At 38.6% G+C, this 27,012-nt stretch overlaps 1 protein-coding gene across 4 annotated transcripts in view; it reads right to left on the bottom strand.

Moving 5' to 3' along the window:
• The window catches only part of CADPS2 (calcium dependent secretion activator 2), a 492,759-nt gene that overhangs the window by 209,322 nt on the left and 256,425 nt on the right, over positions 1-27,012 (bottom strand). For all 4 annotated transcript variants that reach the window (XM_047763023.1, XM_047763025.1, XM_047763026.1 and 1 more), the window contains exon 8: positions 17,201-17,340. In XM_047763023.1, coding sequence (XP_047618979.1) covers positions 17,201-17,340 — 140 coding nt within the window. The remainder of the gene's footprint in view (positions 1-17,200; positions 17,341-27,012) is intronic.

Genomic DNA, 27,012 nt, shown 5'->3' with positions numbered 1-27,012 from the left:
TGGGAGGATATATGTCATAACTAAAACCAATAAAAGATAATTATCTATGACTTCTCTGTCCAACAATAGTAGATAAATGTGGCTACTTAAATTGATAGAAATTGAAAAGAATAAAGCCACATTTTTCAAGTGCTCAAAAGTCATATGTGGTCCCTATATCATGATAATACTGAAGCAAAATAAAGGAAAACCATCAATACTCCAGCAACCTGAAAGCAACCTAGGAATTCAAATTGCCAAAGAAATGAACCTACAAATCACAAAAGCAGCAGCCTAGAAAAAATGTATGGGAAAGAAAGATATTCAAACTTCTTTTTTTTTTTTTTTTGGTCTTTTCAGGGCCACACCAGCAGCACATGGAGGTTCCCAGGCTAGGGGTCGAATCAGAGTTGTAGCCACTGGCCAACACCACAGCCACAGTAATGTGGGGTCTGAGCTGCGTCTGTGGCCTACACCACAGCTCCTGGCAATACCAGATCCTTAACCCACAGAGCTAGGACAGGGACTGAATGTGTGTCCTCATGGATGCTAGTCAGATTCATTTCCACAATGGGAACTCCAAGTAAGCCAAACTTTTTAACCCCATGAAACACTGCTTCTCATTAATCAGAAAAAAACAAAATTTTGAAATTACCTAATTTACTAATTCTAGGTAAGCATATAGGGTAGTAAGACTGTAAATAGTGACAATCTAGAAAGCAATTCTTGGGACATTTACTGAAACGAAGTATATGTATGTCTGATTCTTGTTTACATATGGTGGAGAAATTCTTACATAGGCTTACTAGGATGCATACGGACAATCAAGGGGGAACTATGTATACCGAAGGACAGAGACAATGTGGGTGTTCACCATAAGAGGACTCCATAGGTCAAGTGGGATAGAGACTATGGAATGTACAGAACATCAAGAAGCAATGACCTTAAAGAATGTATGTACAGTTACATACGTAGGTCTTAAAGTAATGATTCATAAAAACATAAGTCAAATATCTTTAGCACAAAATATATAAATCTAAAACACATATGCACACAAAACATTACATATATTATAAGGTTACCTAACATTCAAAGATACACTGCCCACTACAGAATGGATACCTATGCATGTAGGAGCAGAATAAGAGATGGGATCGGGAATCAAAGAGCCAAAATGTAAAACAAAGAAGGGGCTGGTGATGGGGTGCCATGAAATGAGGAATATGAGCATTTGAATTTCAGTGCCTCAAATTCTAAAGGGATAAGTAACTGCTTTAATTCTTCAAGTACATGTCCTTTTAGGTGTATTTATTTTAACCTGAAAATTTTAAGGTATTATCTATAATTTTTAAAGTCCATTGAATATGAGATGTATAAGTTGCTATGCAGTGTTACCAGAATGTGTAATTCATACATTATAATACTGACATCATTATTTATTAAAGATTTTTTTCCCAGATGGTGATGAATGCTCAAACTAAAAAAATGAAAAACACATTAATATTCAAGAAATCTGAAAGCAATTTAGGAACTCAACTTAGCACTACAACAATTTAAAAAAACAAATGAAGATTTAAAATATAAACTCCATTTGTTCAAATTCAATAACAAATCCAATAAAAATTAAGTTGTACTAAATTAAAGAAACATCTAAAATTTTATGGTTGTTAAACTTTCCTAACCATATATCACTTTAACAAAGTCTGTTGTAGGTATGCTCTTGAATTTGGAACTAAATATATATCTCAGCTCTTACAAATATTCTAACTAATTATTTCAGAATGAATGTAGAATGACACTTTAATTAGCAATGCATCTCCTGGCAATTAAGATTCTCTTGCTTTTCTAAGCAATTAAAATGGCAAGGCATATTATTAAGGTCCCACAATTTCTCATACCTCTTCCTGACAATTACCGTGAGAAATATTAAAGGCAAGATCACAGCTATAATCCATTCACTGAATATTCAGTAGCAGGATAAACACTTTCTCCACCTTGCCTAGTAGTTTTTCATTTCACTCATTACCCATCAATCATTAGTCCAATTTGTGCTCTATCTCAAAGTTCAATTTTTCATTTTACACAATTTATTACAACCAACTGATTTTGTAGGAATGCACGTTGTAAGGATAATTTTAATTAATAATTTTTAACCCATGTATTCATGACATAACTTTAACAGTCAGAACATGAAGTACCATAGAGTGGCTGATGCTGGCAGAAAATATCAGTGCTGGAATATGACACCTAAAATTACTGCCTATTGAATATATTGATATAACAAAGGCACAAGCACAAAATTGTAGATAACTACTGGTAAGGTCAGAGAATAAGGAGAAATAATTTAAAAATTTTAAATACCTAAGGTTTTTTTTTTAAGTGGTATTATAACACCTTTTATGTTCTTTTTGATTCTCTTATAATTCTAGTTTCTTATATTAAATATATATTATTACTGGAATAGGAAAGTGAAGTTACATTAATTTTTATACTACATAATGGTATATCATAAAAGTAAAACATGGCATTCACATAGGTATGAAACTGTTGAAAATTGTAAAGCACTATAGAATTTAAGAATCTCAATTATTTACTTGTAAATCATAATTTGATTCAACTTATTAATAACAACTAAAATGTATTGAATGTTAATTATGTGCCAGGCACCTTAGTGATCTTACCTATTTCAAAGGGACAGTGTGAAAATTGATTATCATTATTCTACTTAACAACAGAATAGTGAAGGCACAGGGAAGTTAAGAAATTTAGTCAGGAGTACCCAGTGATGGGGCTACAACCAGGCACATGGGCTGCCGGCTAATCCAGTCACTCCGACGAAGCTATACAGCTATGCTATACGTTGGTCCTTTAGCAGTTTTCCTTGTGCCGTTCCAACAGTTCATCAGTAATTCATATCTTCCACTATAAATAAATGTAACATTGTCAACCTCTCAGATATACTTCATATATCCAATGGTTGAACCACTGGAGCGAATAACACATAGCTGTCTCTAAGTACAAGTTTTGGCAGGTGTAAGCAGATCTTGGCGCATGTCCATAACTGTGTCTTGCTTAATGTCAAGGCAAAAGAGGAAACACAGGCAATCATAACTTGCTTTGAGTAAAAAAGGAATGTTTGTGTCCAATGCAAAAAGAGGCAGTGCAGGGCATGATAACCTCAGCCAGGTACTCAGCAGTAGTATTTGCGATTGTAACATGACTTACCCATTTTTTTTCCTTTTTTTTTTTTTTGGTAGCCATCTTACTCAGTTTTACTCATTTCAGATCTGACTCTTACTCATTTCATTCAGTGATTTCTTCTGCCTTGATCATCATGGTCTATGTCAATCTAGAAATCTAGCTGATCACTCAGTTTGATCAACTTTCCTCCTAAGGATTTTCACATTTCGTTAGAAGAGTTGAGCCCTCTCCTCCTTAAATATGCACCATGTTCCTTTCGTTTAATAAATACTCATAAACACACAGTTCTAACAATCACTACCTACGCAGACAATATTGTTCAGTTAACACACTGTTCTCACATAATCATTATATGCTCGTTCTTTCACTGACGGGAGTGACCCAAGAAAACTATACTCACTCAGTTTGGGCAACATCTTCAAAGAAAAATTTTTTAAAAAGCTATTTTTAAAATTGTTTTTGAATTATGATATAAGGGGTGTTGCAAATAGTTTCAAACCATCAGGTAAAATAGATCCTGTAAACTAATTATTTATGATACGTTTTCAGCTAGGATGTTAAGGCATGGAAGAAGCAATTGATATCTGATAGCCCATCACATTCTGTACATATAACTGTATCTCGCCAGCTTAGTTTTTCAATTTAGTTTTATTCCTAGCCTATGTTATAGGTTAACAGCTGTTCTATTTCAGTGGGAAAAGTAACAGCAATTACTTCCACTGAATCTAATGCATCTTTTGTGTTGATTAATGTCTTTTTTTAAGCATTACTACTTTTATAGCATATTTAGCCTTTCCATTCACTCCTTCATTCAGAGTTTGGCCCATAGTAATTAAAAAAATCTGTGTTGAATGACTGATTCAATGAAACCATGCATGTATTCAGTGCCTGGTCAAACAATGGTAAATAATAAGCTTCTTTCTACAAGGAATTAACCTTAGCTGGATGGACAAACCAGAAGGTGGACAATTTTAATTCTGTAACAGTGCATGTTCAGTGTCTCTGGGAGCACAGACTTAGGAGCCTGAATTGAAGAGAGGAGGAGTATCCAGGAACTTTCATATTGTGTCTCTGTCTGAAAGTACATAAAAATCAACCAATTATCAGCATTTCATGTATATCACACTATATTATGAATCCTATGAGCAAAGTAATGAAGAGTCGGGATCCCTGCCTCAGGAGACAAAGATACAGTGACAGACTTAAGACAAACATATACGAATATAAGTATCAAAATAAGGGAATAAGTGGTAAAAGCCAAAAAAAAAAAAAAAAGGATCTCACATATAGCTAGAGAAAATGTATACCAGTACAATTAATAATACAATTTGAAGTATTATCTTGTACATTCTCATTAATTCAGCAATTTCACTCTTAGGTACACACTCAAGAGAAACCACAAACATGCCCCAGGTGACACACAAGGAACTGTCTGAAATAGCACAAATCTGGAAATCAGTCAAATCTTCCTTTTGATAAAGTGGATAAATTATATTTATAGAAAGGCATATCATACAGAAGGTCACACATATAATTAAATATATAGATCAATGTAGCATATAGCATGGGCCAAGGATTATGACTAATCTAACACTGAGTATCTAATGTATAACCCAAGAGAGAAAAAAGTCAACAGGATTTCATAGCAAGACAATAGTGCACAGTATGTTAGCCTTTTCTGTGCAACTTCATAACTTAAATCAATTATTTCTTAAGAACACAGCTATTTCTTTAAAAAAAATTTTTTTTTTGCCTTTTTCTAGGGCTGCACCCACGGCATATGGAGGTTTCCAGGCTAGGGGTCTAAGCGGAGCCCTAGCCCTGTTGCTGCCAGCCTGTGCCCAGCACCACAGCAATGACAGATCCAAGCCACATCTGTGACTTACGCCACAGCTTACAGCAACGCTGGATCTTTAACCCACTGAGCGAGGCCAGGGATCGAACCTGCAACCTCACAGTTCCTAGTCGGATTCGTTAACCATTGCACCATGACGGGAACACCTAAAACACAGCCATTATTTCTTACAGTTTCCTGAATAGTTCTACTGACCTGATCTGAGCTCAGCCTGACACAAACATGGGTGTGTAGTCAACTGCAGGTTGGTTAGCTGGCCTTGTTCATTTTATCTGGGCTCAATTACATGCCTGACCTCTTGGTCAGGACAACTGGGTTGATTCAACTCCATTCCTCTACTGGTTTAGCCCACACATGTCCTTTTGGCAAAGTCAGGGAGCAAGAAACAAAGTAAAAATGCACAAATACCTTTTTAAGCCTCTGCTTATACCAAGTTTGCTATTGTCTCAAAGGCCAAAGCAAGTCACATGGCCAAGCCCAAAGTTGGAGGGGCCAACCTAAATACAGGGCAAGAGGTGTGAATTTAGGGAGTTCATCTGTTGGGTCCATTTATGCAGTCAACCCACTGCATACACAAAGAATGAATTTTCTACACAACCTTCTCTCTTCCACCAACATAGCAAAGCTCAGGCCTGGCTGACGTGATTTTATGTAAGGACAGTCCTAGGCAGAGGAAGGAGGCTCGCCCTCCTGGGGCCTGGGGTGAAAAGAAAGACAGAAAGAAGGCAGGCAGGTTGTGGGAGGCGCACCACAGACTTGAGGAAAACGCTAGCGTGGAAGGGTTTCTGCCCCAAGTCTCACTTCATATTCTGTCCTGGACGCTGTGGCAGAAGCCAGCAAGAGTGATCCTGATGAAGCGGAGAGCGCCGGAGCCGCTTTAGGGTAAAAAGCATTCAATGGTTCCCTCAAAATCAGGGGCGTGGCGATGAAGTGATGTGGGTTAGCCGAGTTTCTGCTCGAGAGGCAGTCTGTTCCTTTCCGGACCAAAATAATGCCATTTGCAGCAACATGGATGGAACTATAGACTCTCACACTAAGTGCAGTCAAAGTGAAAGACAAGTACCATATCACTTATATCTGGAATCTAATATACGGTACAAACGAACCTTTCCACAGAAAAGAAACTCATGGACTTGGAGAAAGATTTTCGTTTGCCAAGGGCTGGGGAGAGGGAGAGGGATGGACTGGGAGTCTGGGGTTAATAGATGCAAACTATTGTATTTGGAGTGGATAAGCAGTGAGATCCTGCTGTATAGCACGGGGAACGATACCTCGTCACTTATGATGGAGCATGATGGAGGATGACGTGAGAAAAAGAATGTATATATATGTGCGACTGGGTCACAATGCAGTATAATAGAAATTGATGGAACACTGTAACCAACTATAATGGAAAAAATAAAGATCATTAGAAGACCTTAAAAAATTACTTTCCTTTCTGTGCACTTCTGTATTAGTGACAGAAAACGTGTAACCCAGTATCAGACTGGTATGGTTTGGTTAGGCAAAAAAGTAGAAAAAATAGGCTTGGCTAAGTAAAAGCATGTTCGGGGTATATCAACTGATCTGGTTGAAGTTGGGGGTTTGCTTGGGTATCGAAAGGGCAAAAAGTTGCAAAGACTAGATGGGATAGGTTTTAGAAGAACTTGAATACTAGGCTAAAAATGTGAATATAAACCCACAGCAATGGGGAAGCACTAGAAGTTCTTTAGTAGAGATAATAAATAGTATTCCTAAATTCTTGAATGGCTTGCAAGTCAGGTTAAACAAGAAAACTAGTACAAAAGTCGCGGAACTTTATTTCTTTGTTGCTGCTGCTGTTAGAAGAGACTGAGACTTGGGGTTGGCAGAAGGAATAGCAAGGGATTCATCTGTGGGAAACAAGACAGAGGGAGGGATTAACTACAAGAGGTGAAGAGGAAGGGGTTAAAGGCGAATATAAAGATCAACCTAATTGGCAGAAGGGATAAGGCTGCCAATTTCACAAAGCTGAATATAGATGACATTCAAATTTTCTCTGACTTTTGGTCTACTGCTATGCCTTTCTCATCTACTGTTAAAGACTTTTTTTTTTCCAGAAGTACTGACATATGAAATAAAGGTACTAAAATATTCGTATTTTTATTAAGACAATAGACATTTCTTTTTTAAAATCATGAAAATAAGGTGGATGTGCTTTTTCCTATATTTGAATATTAATGTACTATCCTTAAGAATATAAATGACTTCAAGATGATTAGAAATTTTAATACTTGCAGACCCTTTGCTCTTCATTCATATCATCACCACCACTATTAATTAACATTTAAACTGTGGTGGTGATACTTGTTATAATCAGAACATGCTTCCATCTGGCTAAAACAAATTCATTTGCTATCTCCCCTATTGTCATGAATTTAGAATGATTTTCAGGCATTTCAAATACAGGTGAGATGCGTAACTGTGGCTGTGATGTTACTTCCTGTCATCAATGTCTAATCCTGCTAAACTCCAGCTCTGATCAGAGAGAGACGAGGAAATACTCCTTATGACTATATGCTATTTACACAAAGACTTACAGAATTAAATGCACTAGTCGTCAAGTTGGGACTACTACTAAAGAGATTCTTTCTAACCATTTCTGTATTTTCAGACACTATCCTACTCCATCCCTACTTCCCACTAACATTCATTTTCTCCCTTCTGGACCTCTCTTATGTCCCTCAGTTATTTTACTCCTCCTTTTACCTGGGGCTTCCAAAAGAGGCCAGCTTTGCTGTACCATCTGTTGATCGAGCTTTTTTTGTCTTTTTGCCTTTTCTAGGGCCACTCCCACAGCATATGGAGGTTCCCAGGCTAGGGGTTGAATCGGAGCTGTAGCTGCTGGCCTACACCACAGCCATAGCAAAGCAGGATCCGAGCCGCGTCTGCGACCTACACCACGGCTCACAGCAATGTCGGATCCTCAACCCACTAAGCAAGGCCAGGGATCGAACCCGCAACCTCATGGTTCCTAGTCAGATTCGTTAACCACTGAGCCACGATGGGAACTCCCGATCAAGTTCTTTTAGTGTTGTTGCCCTTCACTGATGCCATACTTCATCCCGCTAATTTATGCACTCTTCAGGTGCCTATTTTTCTTGCTCATTTTCACCCACAGCCATACTATGACTGTTCGAAATCTTTACAAGTGGTTTTTGTTTTTTGCTTTTTAGGGCCTCACACGGGGCATATGGAGGTTCCCAGGCTAGGGGTCGAATCAGAGCTGTAGGTGACGGCCTATACCACAGTAACACCGGATCCGAGCCACGTCTGCAACCTACACCACACAGCTCACAGCAACGCTGGATCCTTAACCCACTGAGCAAGGCCAGGGATTGGACATGCATCCTCATGGATGCTAGTCAGATTCGTTTCCGAAATCCTTTCAAGTCTTGGTAGCAGTCAGCCCTTTCTCTTGCCTATACCCTCAACTCGGCACCCATGCAACAGGTAGAAGACCCTTCCTGTCTCTCTGGCTGATGATCAAAGTGCTGGTTCCTTTTTAGTTTCTCTTCATCCTTCTTTGGCAGTTGTTGGGAAGAACGTTTTCAGAAGTATTTTTGAGCTTATCTAAATGGAGTAAAAGTGTTCACTAAATAGAACTGTTGGAACAATTTTTGAAATAAAAATGACTACTTCAAATCAGGAGCCACTGTAGGGGAAAGAAATCGAATGACTTATTGATTCCACGAGTATGAACAAAAATCTAGTTTTTTTTTTTTGCCCTTAATGAGTATATAACACATCATTCTTATATATGAACCCTGAGGTACAATCCTACCCAGAGAAAATGTTGCTAAAACTTCCTCCTACAGTTCTAACCACATATCACAGGAAGGGTCTGAATATAAATGTTGACAGATAATAGATACCAGTAATTTACCTTATTGTGTTTAAGCAAAAAGTCATTTAAAAAACAAGCCTCACTACAGAGAACAACTTAAAAGTTTTTGGATAAGAATACATTTTTTTTTTCCATACTACAGCTGTTAGATTTCCAGTCATATGGAAATCTGCGGACTAATGAAACTTCCTGTAATTATTCTGGGGCAATATTTTGAAGCACCCTTCAAAATAAATTTATATTATAGTAGCACCAATTAGACAGTATTATAATTTGAAGTTTATGTCTAATATAGCTGAACAACCAATCCAAAACTTACTTTGAATATAAAAGAACTGTGAACATAAGTTCTGCATTATTTTCTCTTTGGGAAAAAAACATTCATTCATTCATGCAACAAATTTAATTAGCTCCTGTTAAACAGTAGGAAATTTTCTGAAAGCTGGGTTTAAAAATAGCAAGGAATAAGGCAAGGTGCTTATAGAAATTAGATTTGGCTGGGGATTAGTCAACAGCAAATCACTCAAATGGAGATAACATTCTAGTTGGTGAGACAGTTAATAAACAAGTGTCGATAAGTATAATGTTGAATAATAGGAGCTTAAAGAATGAAGCAGGTCAAATGAGAGTTGGCAGTGAGGAAAGAAGAGCACTATTCAATGTAGGGTGATTACAATGAGCCTCACCAAGGAGACGATATCTGATCAGAAAACTGGCACAAGAGGGGTAGGGTAGATGTGGGGTCAGAGAATTCTGTAACAGCGTCAGCAACTGCTATGGTTCTACGTCAGCAATCAGCCGAGAGTGTTCAAGAAGCAGCTTTAGAACTCGAATCTCAAAGATACCAAACACTCTCAGTGATTATTTTTATTAAACTTTAGCATATATGGTAATCTATTCAATTAAATGAATGTCTTTGGTGCTAGGGTAACTACAAAATAGTCTTTTAGTAAGAACTGGGTAAGCTATTCAGGCTTATCGATCCCTCCTTAAATGAAACACAAATAAAACTATAATTAAAAAAAAAAACGCAAAATACCTGAGGTGAAATTAAAGTTAACTTATTTGGTATGTACAAACTGAGATCAACAACTCATTGATAGGTGAGCAAATTTTAATACCACAAAAGCAAGATGTGATAAGACTGCTTAGAGCTATGGCATATAAGTCCTACTTCTCTAATGATTTAAGAAAATTAAAACTAGCAATTGCACTAACATGCAAAAGGCACCACACCAGTTATTTAAAATCCAATGCTTTGAAAGTATTTGCCATTTTTAAAATAAGACTGCACTGGAGAAAACAGAAGCTCTATCAGATTCTTCTCCCTTGCTATGAAATAATCTCCAAGTGTACTTTCTTAGAACTTGAGCTTATTTCTTAGATAAATCATTCAGTTTAGTTGCTCAGACATGGCTGAAAGCTCTTACGCAGTACAGTTGACCTTTGAACGACGTGGAGGTTAGGGATGCTGAACCTCCACTCTGCAGAAAGGTCCTCTGTGACTTTAGCTCTCTGTATAGGCAGCACCTCTGCATCCTCAGATTCTACCAACACAGGATAGTGCATATTTACTACTCAACAAACAAAAGCAAAACCAAGTATAAGTGGCCATGCACTGTTCCAATCTACGTTGTTCAAGAACCAACTGTGTTTTTTTCTTCCTTTGTACAGAGAAAAGACAAAATGAGGAGCAAAATGAAGAGAAATAAACCACCACTGCCACCTACATCCATAACAGCTATTAAATATATAAATTAAAGCTTAACAAGAAAGCCCTCATGAGAGAGAGAACTTTTATACTCTCGAGAAATTAGTGAGGATTTGTGCATTGTTATTTTCCCAACTGTCTTTGATCATCTTCTTCCAAATAAAGTCAAATGATGTAGTTAAAACTAGAAGGTCTAATCATATTTCAAGGAGCAATTTTTTAAAAATATTTCAATGACTGCCACTAGTTAATTGAGCACTTACTATGTAACAGGCACTGTGCTGCATGCCTTATGAGTATATCTCATTTCATGCCCAAGACAATCCAACTTTATGGCTGAGAAAAGTGAGGCTATGAGAAGATTTGACCAAGCTTGCTTAAAAAATATGACAGGGCTAGCATTCAAACCCAGGTCTAACTTCACAACCTGTGTTCTTTATCACTCTCTACCCAGCTTCCTTGTAGATGGAAATGTCCTCAAAGAGAATAATGTGCTTTAAAAATCATTTGACCCTTTCCATCCTGCCCAGGAATTTGAACAATTCCATTTTACTTTCCCTTGAGAGACCCAACTTTAAGACTAAAGAATTAAGAAAAAGATTCCAGAGCTGGAAGAAACCTAAAGATCATTTAGTGAGTTCAGTATCTTGTTTAAAGATAAAGATGACGAAACCAAGGAGGTACTGACTGTGGACCTGGAACGGCCAGAAGGCAGAGCTAGGTGGACCCTGGGTCTCCCAGTCCAGGCCCCCTATGCCTGGCTGCAGCCCTCCTGAGTGCTGACAAAGAGCAGAGCCAGGGGTCAAATGTGGAGGGTGAAATGGAAATCATGCCTTATTTCTTAAAGTGTTTTGGTCTGTTTCATATTTTAAATATTGTATGTTTATTTGTCCTTCTTTTATTAATAGCTGAACTCAAAGATATACCTGCCTTAGGGTTTTATTAATAGCTAAACATATTAAGTATGACTGTGTGCTAGCCAGCTGGGCGGTAGGGAGCCTAGACTGGGAGACAAGCTAATGCCCCTTTGACAAAAATAAGATTTTGTTCCCTTTGGCCTTCAGACTGTCCCCTAAACTACTTGAAGATGATATACCTTTTTTTTTTTTTTTTTTGGCTGCCCCCGTGGCATATGGAGCTCCCAGGCCAGGGGTCAGATCTGAGCCACAGCTGTGGCAACACCGGATCCCTAACCCACTGTGCTGGGCTAGAGATTGAACCCGAGTCCCAGGGCTCCCAAGATGCTGCCAATTCTGTTGCTCCACAGCAGGAGCTCTAAAGATCATAAACCTTAAATCATAAACAAAATAATGCAACTTATTTTGCATTATTGAAGTTATTTCCCTTTAGGAGCAAAGGCCACACTTGAGTATTAGCAATAAGACTGAATGGTTCTACAGGTTGTCACACTGCAGTCCCTCAATGCCAGACTTCACTGGAAAGCAGGGAAAACAAGAATGCAGCCAGTTTGGTGTTTATCCTCTTCTTTCTGCTGGAAGCTCAACTACTATCTCACTCTTGCAGCAGGAGATGGGCTCAGTGAGTTTTATACCTTTATGATGGAAATTAAATGGAGTTTTATATAGGATAACTTCAAAGTATTTCAATACTTCTATTCATTCAATAAATGTTCAAACTGCCAAACATGACTCTACAGATTTATGAGATTTATATGGCAGTGATTTGGTTAAAATTTTATCTTACTGATTTTAACAGTGACAAAATTCTTCTATAGTTATATACTCATGAAGTTTTATTTAATTTTTACTATAAAAAGTAATCACAAAAGTTGCACACAAGACTTTTTGTTTGTTTTCGTTTTTTTTTTTTTTTTTTTGCCCTTTCTTGGGCTGCTCCTGCGGCATATGGAGGTTCCCAGGCTAGGGGTCTAACTGGAGCTGTAGCTGCGGGCCTACACCAGAGCCACAGCAACGCGGGATCCGAGCTGCGTCTGTGATCTACACCACAGCTCACGGCAACGCCAGATCCTTAACCCACTGAGCAAGGGCAGGGATCGAACCCGCAACCTCATGGTTCCTAGTCAGATTCATTAACCACTGCACCACGATGGGAACTCCGCACACCAAGACTTTTGGTAGATCCCGATCATAATGCTTCTACGTATTTGTGATAATTTTCTTTTTTCTCCTTTTTAGGTTATAGATTTGTCATACTAGTCATTTGCTTTATAAGTCCCATTTTATTTTGCCTTTCTTTTAGCTGAGAAAATAACATTTGGATTAAGAAAATATGATTTAACAGACAGGGGAACAGTAGTTTGAGATTTAAGCTATAGTACTCCTACTCAGCCACTAGGCTATGCTAAAGGATAGTCCATTTCTTCAACACACTTCTGTCTTGCAGCTACCCGAAAAAGCAGGAAGACAAATTCAAAAACTGGATACGAATTATTTAACCACTCGAAATCCAGCTGGAAGTTCACTTAACAGATTTATATAAGAGCTGGCTTACGTAATTAGTTTATATGACATACCTCAAAGAATAAATGAATTCAAATTTTTACCAAATAGATATCACTTAGTAATGTTCGGTTTCATTTTTGAAGAACGAAATCATTATGCTTATGTAAATATCCATCTTCATTTGCATCTAGTCAGTTCTATTTAGAAACTATAATATATAGTTACAAGAAACATGATCTTTGGATCAGACATATTTTTCTTTCTCCTTCAAGAACAAAGGTCATTTTGAAATGCAACGATTGAGATTCAAACACCATTTATTTCATTTATTTTAGGTATTTTTCTCCACAAAATTATACTCTACCCTCTATGAATCATTTTAAACCTTCTAAACCTGTAAGGTTCTTCAGCTTAAGAATGCACATTACCGAATTACTTTGTCCCTAAAACTCTAAGGAGCACGCTATTATTTTCATCATTATTCATATAAACACATACCTTGTTTACACATGGCGGAGGCATGAAGGATTCAGACAGGTCTAAGGAACTTACAGTGTTGTTGGGAACACACGCAAATACAGACAACATGAATGAAAGTATTTACTTAGGGAGGATATAGGGGCTATAGACGCACAATAAACGAAAGAGAATACATGTTAAAATTGTTCACATAAGAGAGAGAAATGTGTTGCCCACATTATTAAAGCAGAGAATAGGTTTTTATGACTCAGGTCCCAAAGGATTTCAAAGTTAGATCTGGAAAGTGCTGAGGACAAAAGATCCACAACCCTCCTATTTATTGTGTAACCACCTTTGACACCACAATCTGTAAGAGTTTCCCACATTTCAAAGATCAATTTTTAAACTCTTTTTCAATTATCCATTATTCGTCTGTCAATCATTCATTATAGGATGAATTACCGACAGAACATAATCCTGCCTGAGAGCAAAACGCTATTAATCTACTACTCCTATTATACTACTGCTTTGGCATATGACAGAGCACTCGGAGGAGAAAGGCTGGTTGATTTTCTTTTCTTAAATGCAGTTAAGTCCAGTGAAATCCATTTGTGAAGCACCACAGAAAAGACGAATGTAGTCATGATAGTTACGATGTGGGTCAACTCAGGGTTTCCCATGTACATTTAAACACAGGGGTGATATCCAAAATGTTTAAACCTGTTACCACGCAGGCACGGAGAAACCTGGACAGGTGCTAGTGGTCCCTGCCCATGGTGATACATTGCTATTGCAACAATGCTGACGTTCTGGCTATTATTATGTCCAAAACTGGTATTGATTTATTATGTTCCATACTGTTACTGGTTTTTTTTTGATCACCATTAGGAAATACGATATATTTTTTTGTCTTTTTTTGCCTTTCCTAGGGCCTCTCCCTTGGCATATGGAGTTCCCAGGCTAGGGGTCTAATTGGAGCTGTAGCCACTGGCCCACACCAGAGCCACAGCAACGCAGGATCCAAGCCGTGTCTGCAACCTACATCATGGCTCACGGCAACGCCGGATCCTTAACCTACTGAGCAAGGCCAGGGATCGAACCCGCAACCTCATGGGTTCCTAGTCGGATTCATTAACCACTGCGCCATGATGGGAACTCCAAATATGATATTTTTAACTATGCTCCATAATATACCAGCTAGCAGAATAGCACCACAGATATTTTTAATTCTAGAGTTTCTTTCTTTTGCATATCATAAACTGCAGTTACCTGAATGTCTGGAGCCACCTGCTAGTATCTTTTGGCAAAGGCAGGTCACAAGAGTTCTTGAGCTTTCCAGATTAAATTCAGAGACTAGGATATATTCTCGTGAGTTGTCTCCTTCACTCATAGTTTTGGAGAGAAGTCAACTACAGAACTGTTCTGGGGGGTCCTAATCAAGTCCTGGAAGGCAGCTGGATTGTACCACCTGCCCCAGAGCCTTCTAGAGCAAGAAAATGCCAGGGTTGAGAGTGGAGCTTTCTTCCCACAGAAGCTGAAGGCTTCAGAACTTGCTAGGTGCCCAGCTTCATATTCAATCTTGGTTCTTGGGACAACCTGAAGGCTCTAGGGTATTCATCATGGTACTGTCCACGTGTGAACCAGCAGCTCCCTTCGCATTATGGTACATAGGTTTCCGCTTCTTGTTGTGCCATTTATCAAGACAAAGAGACTGAGTTCAAGGTAGCTGAGAAGTAACTACAATGCCTGGAACACAATTTTTTTTTTTTTAATCTCCCTCTGGTTTCTACTAGTCTCTAAGGATTTTAGAGTGGCAGTACTCTAAGTCTCTAGTCTTAAGGCACTCTGACAGCTATACCAACATTGTCATGGTTGGCTAACAGTCCTTCTAGATCTCCTGTGTATCTGCTACGTCATGTGTCTGGACTACCCTTCCTCCCCACTGTCCAGCTGCTCAATTCATCCTTTGGCTTCATCTCCAAGGTCAGCTGTCTTGTGAGGCTTTGACTAACTCCAGCTAGAATCCGATGTTATTTCCACCAGTTCACATTCTTATCACTATACTACTTATTACACAGTATTATAATTATTTGTACACAAGCCTGAATCCTTGGCTAGCTGGTTCCTTCAGGTCTGGGATGGTATCTCATTGAGGTTTGCGCTAGTTCGAACAGAGGATGTGCTCAATACACATCTGCTGCATAAATCAACAGTGAGCAGGTAGATGGACGGTAAAGAAACAACTCTAAATATCAAATCCCAGGAGCTCCATCAGCTTCATGCATCATCATCAGACTCTGCATCACTCCATCAAAGGTGCCGTAATATGGGATATCCAAATTACTGCTCTCTTTCTAGGAGCCTGCACCCTGAGGTATTCCTCCCCTGAGTGAGACTCATTCTAACACTGCATACACTACTGCCCACCTAAACAAAGCAGCTCTGTGGCCTTGGAGCCTCATCCCAGCTGCAGGAGATACATCCAGGCTGCCTTCTGCTCAGAGCCTAGCTTTGTTTTCCCTGACGGTCCTCCAAAGAATCCCTATCTTGCTGACTTCTCAGCTGACTGCCACAGTGCCAGAGGTTTGGCTCCAACACCAGCAGAAATGCCTCTCTGGTTAGGAAGGCCCATAGAATGTCATGTCTTCTGCTGAACTTAGGGTGGGTCACTTAAACTACTGCTTCTCTCCAATTTAAGAAAAATCGTCACATTCTTTCCTAATGGCTAACACCTCTATGCTGGGATTTAGCCGTAGTGAGCAGTAAACTTAAACTGTTAATCTGAGAAAGACCTGGGCTTTTTTTTTTTTTTTTTGTATTTTTGTCCTTTTTAGGGCCGTGCCCACGGCATATGGAAGTTCCCAGGCTAGGGGTCTAATTGGAGCTACAGCTGCCAGCCTACACCACAGCCAAAGCAACGTGGGATCCGAGCTGTGTCTGCAACCTACACCACAGCTCACGGCAACGCTGGATCCTTAACCCACTGAGCGAGGCCAGATTGAACCTACAGCCTCATGGTTCCTAGTCGGATTTGTCTCTGCTGCGCCACGATGGGAACTCCGACCTGGGCTTTTTCAAAACGTATTTTGTCATACTCATGAGTTCAGACCTGTTTCCTCATCAGCTACAAGGGGAAAAGAACCCTGGAGATGGAAACTGACTCTGACCCACATCCCCTGGGGACAGTCCCTGCACTTCTGGTTATCTGCCAGCATTCGTCTTCTCTGGTATTGACTTCGTTTCTCACTCACGTATTGAATGAATACTCATGGCCCTCCCGTCAAAACTTGTGTGGCCTCCTGGGTTCTACCTGCACCGCCATTTAGCTTTAACGTATGCTGTATATGCTTAACTATTTCTGGGGATCCAAACCCTAGGCTTGTTTCACCTATTACTGTATTTTGAAACAGTATTTCCTGGAAGTTATCTCCATACATCACGGTTCTTTATCAATGTAACGATGTATATAAAACCAATGCAATCAAGCACCAATATTACGTTAGCATGCGAACAATTACATTAACTGATACCCATGTGTTTAGCTATAAAGATGTCTAGAGATTAAAAAATAAGTTATGAAAGTCATTTTGGGGAGAAAAGTTCCATGTGAATGCCTGATATTCTGGCTCTGAGTAAAATGACAAAAAGGAGACAACGAAATGAAACCCAGTAACTCAGAAGAAAAGCATCTTCAAGTACCCACTCACCCACTATGTTTCATATGTGGTGGTTTATCCATTCGCACTGCCAATTTGATTTTTAAGTCAGAGTCCTGGCTATTTTTTGGAACTATCATTCGGTGCAACTCAGCTGACTTGGAGCTGTTAGAAGTTGGGTATAATATCACCTGTAAGGGACAAAAAAGAAAAAAAGAAAACATTCAGGTGCATAATACAGAATGTCCAAGGAGTAGAAGTGAAATCCTTCCTATATATTTTCCTTTTCAAGAGGTGATGTCATGCCTAAACATGCCTAACAAACCATTTCACTCCCACCACAGCAGATGGGTTTTCAATACAGATTCGTTTATTTATTTGTTGACAAATGCATATCATCACATAACGAGTTTTCTTCCTGTGTCACTTCATAATGAATTAATAGCACAGCAGCTACCGCTGAATTGACAGTTGAAAAATACTTAATAGACACCTATAATTTCAAGACCACTCTAAAACTCCTCAGGGCAAAAAAGTTCAGAAAGAAATATGCTTTGAAATTACAGATAGCATGCTTAAAAAGCCAAACCAATTATTTGAAGCAGCAAAAATATACCTCATGTTTTAATATTTTCAGTGTAAAACAATATTAAGGGAAATCAACTCAATTAGAAATGGAAAAGACGGATCATAGCACATTTTCTGCTCTGGATCAATACCAAAGAAGGACTTTTTTCCTAACTATATACTTTTAAAACTATAAAGACGATGTTATGTTGACTGAAACAAAGTTAATTATTTTTGATAAAACATACCACCACAGCTCCACAGAGCCAACACAGGGGCCAAAGCTTACCCTTTGGATGGTTAAGTACCATGTACATAAAAAATATTTTCTTTTAGTATAAAAAAAGTATTTATTTTCTCTCTTTTAGTCAGTCCTGACACTATTTAGACAGATAATTTTTAAGCCTTAATGACTATTTTAAAATAGGAGAACTATGTTCTGAGGTTAACGTATGAAATGCAGTACATTCTATTTTAAGCAATTCTTGTTTTATTTCACTATTATTTTTCCTTTTTAGGGCTGCAGCATATGGAAGTTCCCAGGATAGGGGTCGAATGTGAGCTACAGCTGCCAGCCTATACCTCAGCCACAGCAACGTGGGAGCCAAGCCGAATTTGCAACCTGCACCACAGCTCATGGCAATGCCAGATCCCCGATCCACTGAGCAGGGCCAAGGATGGAACCTGCATCCTCATGGATAGTTGGATTTGTTTCTACTGTGCCACAACAGGAATTTCCAGGCCACTTATTTTAAACCAGTGTGAAAAGTAAATAAACTTAAAAGTTTCTAAGTAGCAATACTGAGTATTTATGTTGTGAGCCACACAGGAGGTCCAAACGTTTCTAAGTAAATGGAAGAATTATAAACATACGGAGGTATGCTAAAATGTCTTTAAAGCACAACCTGGCAAATGAATTTGGCATGTTCTGCCGAAAATAAAAAAACATCCATTTCTTTATATAAACAGAAAGAGTTACCGAGCAATCTTCAAGCAAGGCTCCTTCTCTCTCTAGGAAAGACAACAGAGTCACAAAAGCTTCTCCAACTATTCTCAACTTTCAAGTTGTTAAATATGTCTATTTTGAGACTCTGCTCAAGCCTACCCTAAAAGCCATAGCTAAATTCAATCTAGCATATTTATACATGTAAGCACATAAAGGCTCATCCAAGAGCAGATTAAATGGCATTTGTGATGTTTTCAACAATGATGATCAGATTCTGGAATGAATTCTTTTGACTGCTGAGACAGCCAATGGCCTATTTCACAGACTCTTTCTTAAACAATAGTAAAGGAAAATACGTTGATAATTTCTGGCTCAAACCAACTGACAAAGGAATGTCATTTTCAACTCCGGTGACTCCAAAACAGAAAAACTAAGTCAGGGCTATACATTCTCTGCAGCTATGGCTGTTGTTTCCCTAGCAAGTCTGGAAAGCTTTTTCTATTTTTCCCTACCCCTTCCTCAAAAAAAAAAAAAATTTTTTTTTGGCATGAGTTGCCTACAAACATTATTCCTTTTTAATTCTTCTATGTTTATATGAGAATTGGTATTGCTCCAAATTTGAAGCATCTTAAACAGGAAGAGAATATTTAAATTAAAACTTCTGACAATTTCTCTCTAAATGCCAGTGACGGGTTACAAAAAAAAGGTCCCCAATAACTAACCGCAGGTGTTCCTCAACTTAAGGAGCATCCCTGCCCTCATCTCTGCCACATTTTAATTTTCCAACAGGAACCTCTAACTAAGGTCCGTGGAAGGATTTAGTGCTCACCTCTGTCAGTTAAACATCTGAGTGCTTACTATGTGGGGTCACAGAAAGATGAAAGAATATCAACGAGTCCTCAAGCAGCAAGGAGCTTATGGTCTGTTGCTATCAGAGCTAAAAACACCCAGAGACTACCGAGTAATACCACTCCTTTCTACTGGCTATCCCCGGGGTGGGCAGCAGTTTCCCAGTTTTGTCCGTCACTGGATTTATTCGCCATCATTTGTTTGGCTCCTCTGTCCTATCGGACATGGAGCTAATTCCCTGTGTTAAATTTCCTCCATTGCAGTGACCGGGAATTGTCTGTTTTTCTGGACAGACTCAAAGGTGTGAACACTGGCATATGTAACAAATGGAGGCCTAGAGATATGAAATGTATTGCTTCTAAAAACGGTATCCCTCTTCTAGGCTTTAGCCATGGATGACGACAGACAAGGAAGCAACTCTCAGATATGTGAGCCCAAAGGGCCAGGGAGAATAAAAGACAAAGCAAGTATTTCTACATGTATAATAAGGATCTAATCAAGAAATCCTGAGCACTACCAGGCAGGGTGTCTTCACAGTACCTGCCACGACAGAATGCCACTATTCTCATTGTACGAAGACTGCTCTGTATTTCCCAGTTCCCCTTTTTTTCCGAATGGGAGGCTTAACTATACCTTTTCTGCCCTGTTCCATTGCTATATATCGGATTTGTGCTTGAGCAGTGTGGGGAGGGCAGGTGGACAGGGGGCAGTTAACACGAACCTTAGCTCATCGGTCACCAGGCTGCAAAGAGCCGAAGCTGGACTGACTGAAATGCTGGACTTTGGCCTGGAAATCAGGACAGGCTGAAACTTTGGGGCTGTTTCGCTTTGTGATAATGAGGAAGGGTCACAGAATTGCATCCTTGGCTATCGGTGTGAGCCATGGCAGCTCACCTAACCGTCCACCAGGATTCATGCTTTCACTGTATAGAATTGGGGCCACGAAGCAGCTAGCCAGCCATATTTTCTAGTTCCCCTTGCATCTAAGTAGGGATATATAAAAATTCTAGCTAATGGAAGCAAAGTGGTTTAAGTCGTTTTAGGGAATGATAATTAAGACAGAAGTATGCATTCTTCATTGACAGGCAGCCAAATGCAGAGGACTCCAATGCTCTAGGAAATGAGAAGGTCATAAAACAGAAAAAACCAGGGCCCTGAATCACCACATGGAGGAAATCTACACACATCCACGAGGAACATTCACAGTGAACTGCTACACTGGTACCATTTAAAATCCTAAAATGCTACTATTTGTTTGTTACAGCATTTAGCAGTATACTAACTGGCACGTTAACACAGAGAGCAGCATAATACTCTCACAGGTAGTAAGTGCTTGAAGTATTTTATGTCATGAGAAGCAGATAAATAATTCTACTTCAATAGTTCAAGTCCAGAGGAGGATGTCTGATGTTGAAGGTACAATAATTAAAATCCTAAAGATATAACAATTTACTAACGATTCTTCTTGTATTTTAGGTTCACATAAAAATTAAATCATAGCTCTGTAGAAAAGTTAGCTTCTTACATTATTTAGCAAAGTAGTTTATTCTTTGTTTTTTATTTCTCTGAACTTTTCTCCACACATTTCTGCTTCTTCTAGTTTATTTTTGTCACCAACTTTAAATGCCTTGTCACTTAGCATAACAACACATTTTATGATTTCTTATCTTAAATATAAATCCAGTGTATCTTCTTCATAATAAAATGTCAACATCACTTTCCATTTTTGCTAAGGTGTAATGGAAAACAAATTTTTTTTTCAGGCTTCATTTAAAATTCTAATTTTAAAAAACAAAGCAAAAAAAAGGAGTTCCCGTCATGGCACAGTGGATGCAAATCCAACTAGGAACCATGAGGTTGTGGGTTCAATCCCTGGTCTTGCTCAGTGGGTTAAGGATCCAGCGTTGTCGTGAGCTGTGGTGTGGGTCGCAGACAGAGCTCGGATCCCGCGTTGCTGTGGCTCTGGCGTAGGCCGGCGGCTACAGCTCCGATTGGACCCCTAGCCTGAGAATCTCCACATGCCAAAGGTGCAGCCCCGAAAAGACCAAAAAAGTAAAATTCTGTCCAACATAGAGGAAAAAACTTTAAAATGAAGTGCAAACACACATATGTACATAATATTTAGAGTAATATGGGGTTCAGAAGGATCTTTCTCTTAAAAAACAATTGTGTAGCTGATACTTCTACACCATTTCCCTTCTAATAAGATACATTAATTAAGGCCAAGACATGTGCATCTGGACACACACCATGATGGTTGAACTTTGGGACTTATGAGTTCATGAATTTTTAAATTTCTAAACCATTTCCATATCTGAAAAACTAAAAACTGGTGGAGGGAAAATCCAGAAGAACTGGGAGGGAGCTAGACAGATTCTGGAGTGAAGTAATCAATTCACTGCCTCTTCTCATAAATCTCTCTTAGCCTAGAGGAATTTAAAAAAAAAAAAGACCACATGACCACGATAATTGCACCATGGTCTTCAAGTAAAACAATAGTGCTACCTATCTGGTATGAAGCTAGCTCAAAGATGGGGCAATGAAAAATTCTTGAAAATTCTTGAAGGAATCAAAGTCCCTGTTATGGCTCAGTGGTAAGAGCCCGGCTAGGATCCATGAGAACGTGAGTTCGACCCCTGGCCTCGCTCAGTGTGTTAAGGCTCCAGCGTTGCCGTGAGGTATTGTATAGGTCAAAGATCTGGCTCGGACCCCCTGTGGCATAGGCTGGCAGATGTAGCTCCAATTCGACTCCTAGCCTGGGCATTTCCATATGCCGCAGGTTCGGCCCTAAAAAAGTAAAAAAATTCTTGAAGGAATCAAGACCGACTTCATTGAAGAATCATTTCATTTTGGAGTCTAAAAGAACACAAAAGATTTCCAAGTTAAAAGACACAGACATGACGAGGCTGTTGGACCTGAACCACCCTTAGAGCAGTAGCCTAAAAAAAGGCACGCAATCCTGATGCTGACATTCTTATCACACCTTTGGTTCTCAAACCCTTCCCCAAGGTTTGATTGGTCTGCTCTTTCTTGGTTCCCTGAGACCTAGACTCAGTTCCTGTTGCTTGCCACTAAAAAACTCTGACCACTACAAATGTCCATTACATTTTCCGCCATGTCAGTTGTCTACATCATCTAAAGGTAAGGCAAGAACACTAACTTTTAAGGATTAGGAAAAAGAAGAGAACTCTATACTTGAGCCCAGAGACCAAGGAGGCAGAAAGAAAAGCAAAAGGGTGGGATGCACTACATTCAAGGCAGTGTTTCATGGAACAGGAAATAGCTATCAGTGCTAAGTGACAATCAAGAGGTCAAGTCAAGGACAGAAAGCCTACTGTTTGGTTTAACAGCAGAAGTCACTAGAGATCTTAGCAAGAAAAAGTCTAGGTGAGGCCAGACTGCGACACGGTGAGATAAGCAAGTTCACTTTGTCTAGAAGGGACATCATGTCCAAAGCCAGGGAGAGTGAGGATATGGCCAGGAAGGTTTTGCTGAGAGGTGAAATCAGAGAGGAAGACCAAGAATAGACTGTAAAAGCACGTTTCCCTAAGGAATTTGTATGTTATCCCATAACGCGTATGGAAAGATGCTTCTACACTAGAGAACAACATCATCAAGATACTCTACTCTTGGAAAGAATTATCCCTGTTTATTCAGCTGTACAGCTCCTGGAGAGGAGTCATGTGTGGTTAAGTGTCCAGCATCTGATAAGGAAATGAAATGGCCTTAGAAATACATCTTTAAAACAGTGGAAGATGGGACTGAAAATAGCTTTAGCTGAAATGTTTCAATTTGTGATAATTTTTTTTTTTTTTTTTGTTTTGCTGACAATCCAATGTTCTTGAAATACAGGGTATTTTAAAGAAATGTCCAAAGGAACCCCACTCCAGATAAGTAGAACTATCTGTATGAGAAGCCTTGACTTTGGGGGTTCTGTTGACAGTTTTCCTTCTCATTCACCTGACAATAAATTTTACAGTTTTGCAAAGAATCACAACTGTTCCTTATGGACATTTCAAGACCTACTTGAGAGGTCAGAACCTTGAGAAAGTATGTGCTGTGAAAGAAATAATTGAATTTACTTCATTTCAATACATTTTTATTTAGCACATGTTAAAAACCTAGCACATATATTCTCTAATGTCAGAGCCCTGTATTCTCAGTGTGTGAAGATGATGAACTGGCTGATTTTTCTGAGAGAAATTTACATCCTTCTGAGTAACATTTTCCAGTGTTTTAATACTCTTGAGGCTGCTTCGTCTAAATTGTTTCTCCTTTCATTTAATATCACCAGTTCCTGTCCTACTTAGTTGAAGTGAAGAACACCTGCTCACTCTCACCAACACGAGGCTCTTTTGTAAACTGAAAGATTAGCACTGTGTCTTCTGTCAACCTTACTGTCTGTGGGTAAAGCCAGTTCCCTTCATTTTCAAAGCTGGAAAGAATCCTGGAATTTACAATACAGAATTGATCCAACCCCCAACCCCTTACAAAGTTTGTACTTGGCCTGACAGAATTACACATCTCCTTCCTTTTATATAGTGTTTATTTATTTATTCATTGACTTAGTTTTTGTCTTTTTAGGGCTGGCCGAACCTGTGGTGTATGGAAGTTCCCAGGCTAGGGGTCAAATGGAGCTGTAGTGGCCAACCTACACCACAGTTCATGGCAACACCAGATCCTTAACCCACTAAGCAAGACCAGGGATCGAACCTACATCCTTATGGATACTAGAGTTGGGTTTGTTACCACTGAGCCACAACGGTAAATTATTTTTAAAAGTAAGATAGGCCTTTTTTAAAAATAAAGAATATAAATAAAGAAAAATATTATCTTCACATATTTTTCTTGGCATTAGCCTGTTAAAAAAAAATCGAGATTGTAAGCTTTGCTATTTGCATGATGGGAGCTTGAGAGCGAGCATGAAAAAGACACCAAGGTAGGTAAACTACACCCAAGTCTTTCATTCCATCTCTACTTAATAACAAACCATCTCATGAAGGGCTTTGTGGAATGCATTTAGCAGAGAACAGTCTTTGAGGGCAGGAGCTACTGTATGATACACAGAGTAAATCACCTGCGGCTCATAGGGTAATTGAAGGCAGTATCTTTCATTAAGCCATTCTTTTGACTTTTACATTGAAGTACAGTGAGGGTTTACAACATGGTGTTAGTTTCAGATGTACAGCACCGTAATAGCTTATTACAAAATAATGGCTACAATTCTCTATGCTGTACGGTGTATCCCTGTTGCTGATCTCTCTTAAATAATTTGTATCTTAATCCAATGCCCCTATTTTGTCCCTACCCCTCCCCTCTGGTAACCACTAGTACATTTTCTATATTGTCAGTCAGTTTGTTTTGTATATACCCTTACTGTTATTTTTTTAGATTCCATATATAAATGATATCACACAGTATTTGTCTTCCTCTGACTTATTTCATGAAGCATAATGCTGTCCATCCATGTTGTTTCACATCCTAGACACTTACCACGTGTCTGTTGGCTGACCAGTTGCTTGGTTGACTGGGTAGATGGGTGGATGCTTCAAGAAATTAGAAATAAAAATGCAAACTGAAAATTGATACTCCATTGAGGTGAAAAAAGATAAAGGCGTGGTAATCAAGTAGTGCCTAAGTCTGATAAGAGAAAATGACAGTAGTAAATGCCAGAACATGGACGTACTTGCCAGTCTCTAAACTTTCCATTTATGGACTGCAAGAGGGAGAATCATAACCTCCCAAAGATGCTAATCCTAATCCACAAGACCTGTGACTATGTTACATCCATGACAAAGGGGAACTGATGTAGCTGGCGGAATTAAGTTAAGTGATTAGCTGGCTTGAAAAAAGGGAGATGATTCAGGTGGGCCAATGCAAACACATGGATGCTCAGATGTGGAAGAGGAAGGACCAGGAATGATGAAGTCATGCGATGTAAGAAAGAAACACTTGACTAGCCATCAATGGTTTTGGAAATGGAAGAAGGCCATGCCTGGGCCAAACACAGGCAGTCTCTAGAAAACGGAAAAGGTAAAATCTGAATTCTCCCTCACATCTAGAAAGGAACACAGCTCTGCCACTCCTTTAATTTTAGCCCACCAAGATTCACTTTGGACCTCTGGCTACCTCAACTGTCAGATAATAAATCTGTGTTGTTTCAAGCCACTAAATCATTGGCAATTTGTTAAAGTTGAAATAGGAAACACATAGATACTAAAAACTGAGATTTGATTATAAAAGAATATCAACCTTACCTTAAAATTTCTTCTGCTAATTGTGATTTGAAGATTTTTTTTTACATACAGATTTCTATCATTATCATCTCTGATTAAACAAGATGTTTTTGTGTGTGTGATTATTTCTCACATTCCAAATTATTCTGCTTTTATGAAATTTTTCAAAACATTGTTTTATCACTTTTTGTTAATTAACTTGAAGTTTGACTTTCCTTATCATAAATTAAAAAAAAAGGATTCACAAGACAGATTATTTTGATTACCAGAACGAAGACCATCACACATACAGTTCCAACAAATTTCAAATTCCACACACCCAAATGATCAGGGATTGTATCTTCTAAGACCGACCTTGAAAATGTAAAGTTTTTCACAATATTTTCCATGGCTCATTTAAAGTACTTGGCCCTTATTCATCTACCTGTATCACTTCTATTGCCTGAAAGGTCTCGACTGCATGCTTCTCCTTGAATAGAGCAATATATTCCATCACAGTTACATCTGTGTCTTTAAGACTTTTATAGGCAGAAAAGCATTATTATTCTTGATCTATTCCCCCTCAGCCATGAATTATGAATAGCAGTAACATTTATATTTCCATACCAATTCAGTTTCTATTAGAGGACACTGCATGAGTAGCTTTATCGTGTTTCTTTTTACTAGTCTGGTTATAATAATGCCTGGCATTTATAAGGAACCTTTCAACTCAGCGTCTCAAAGTGCTTTGTGAAATTTAAATTAGTTTTCACATAACCCTTAAAAGATAGGCACTGCTTTGTTATGTAAATAACTTGACACTGAAGTTAAATGAATACCTAAGGAAAATTATTTCAAAACAATAGACACTTTCAATTTTATATCCCCTCCCCAAGACATTCTCTTGATTATTTCACAAATATAATAACTGATGTATCTGTTCTTACACTTTGAGTATTAAATATTGGAATTCGTAGACCTAAGCAATTTTATTTCTGTCAAACCATACATATATATGATGGTGGGATGGAAAGGAAGTTATACAGTAAGTCTAAACTTGCATTACTTCAGCTGCATCATTAAACTGACGATAATCATTGCAAAATGTTTGGGGACTGATTAACTTACAGATAAATGTTGGTATATATATTAAAAACCAACTAACATTCTGAAGAGAGAGGTGAATTATTATTCTTCATTCAACAAGAACTAAAGTAAGGTCTAATAATTGAAACCTAACAATTTGCCAAAATGATAAGATTCATGAAAACCTTTGGAATTTGTCA

Source organism: Phacochoerus africanus, chromosome 16 (assembly GCF_016906955.1).
Source record: "Phacochoerus africanus isolate WHEZ1 chromosome 16, ROS_Pafr_v1, whole genome shotgun sequence".
Lineage (NCBI taxonomy): Eukaryota > Metazoa > Chordata > Mammalia > Artiodactyla > Suidae > Phacochoerus > Phacochoerus africanus.
This window is presented reverse-complemented; position numbering and strand designations above follow the sequence as displayed.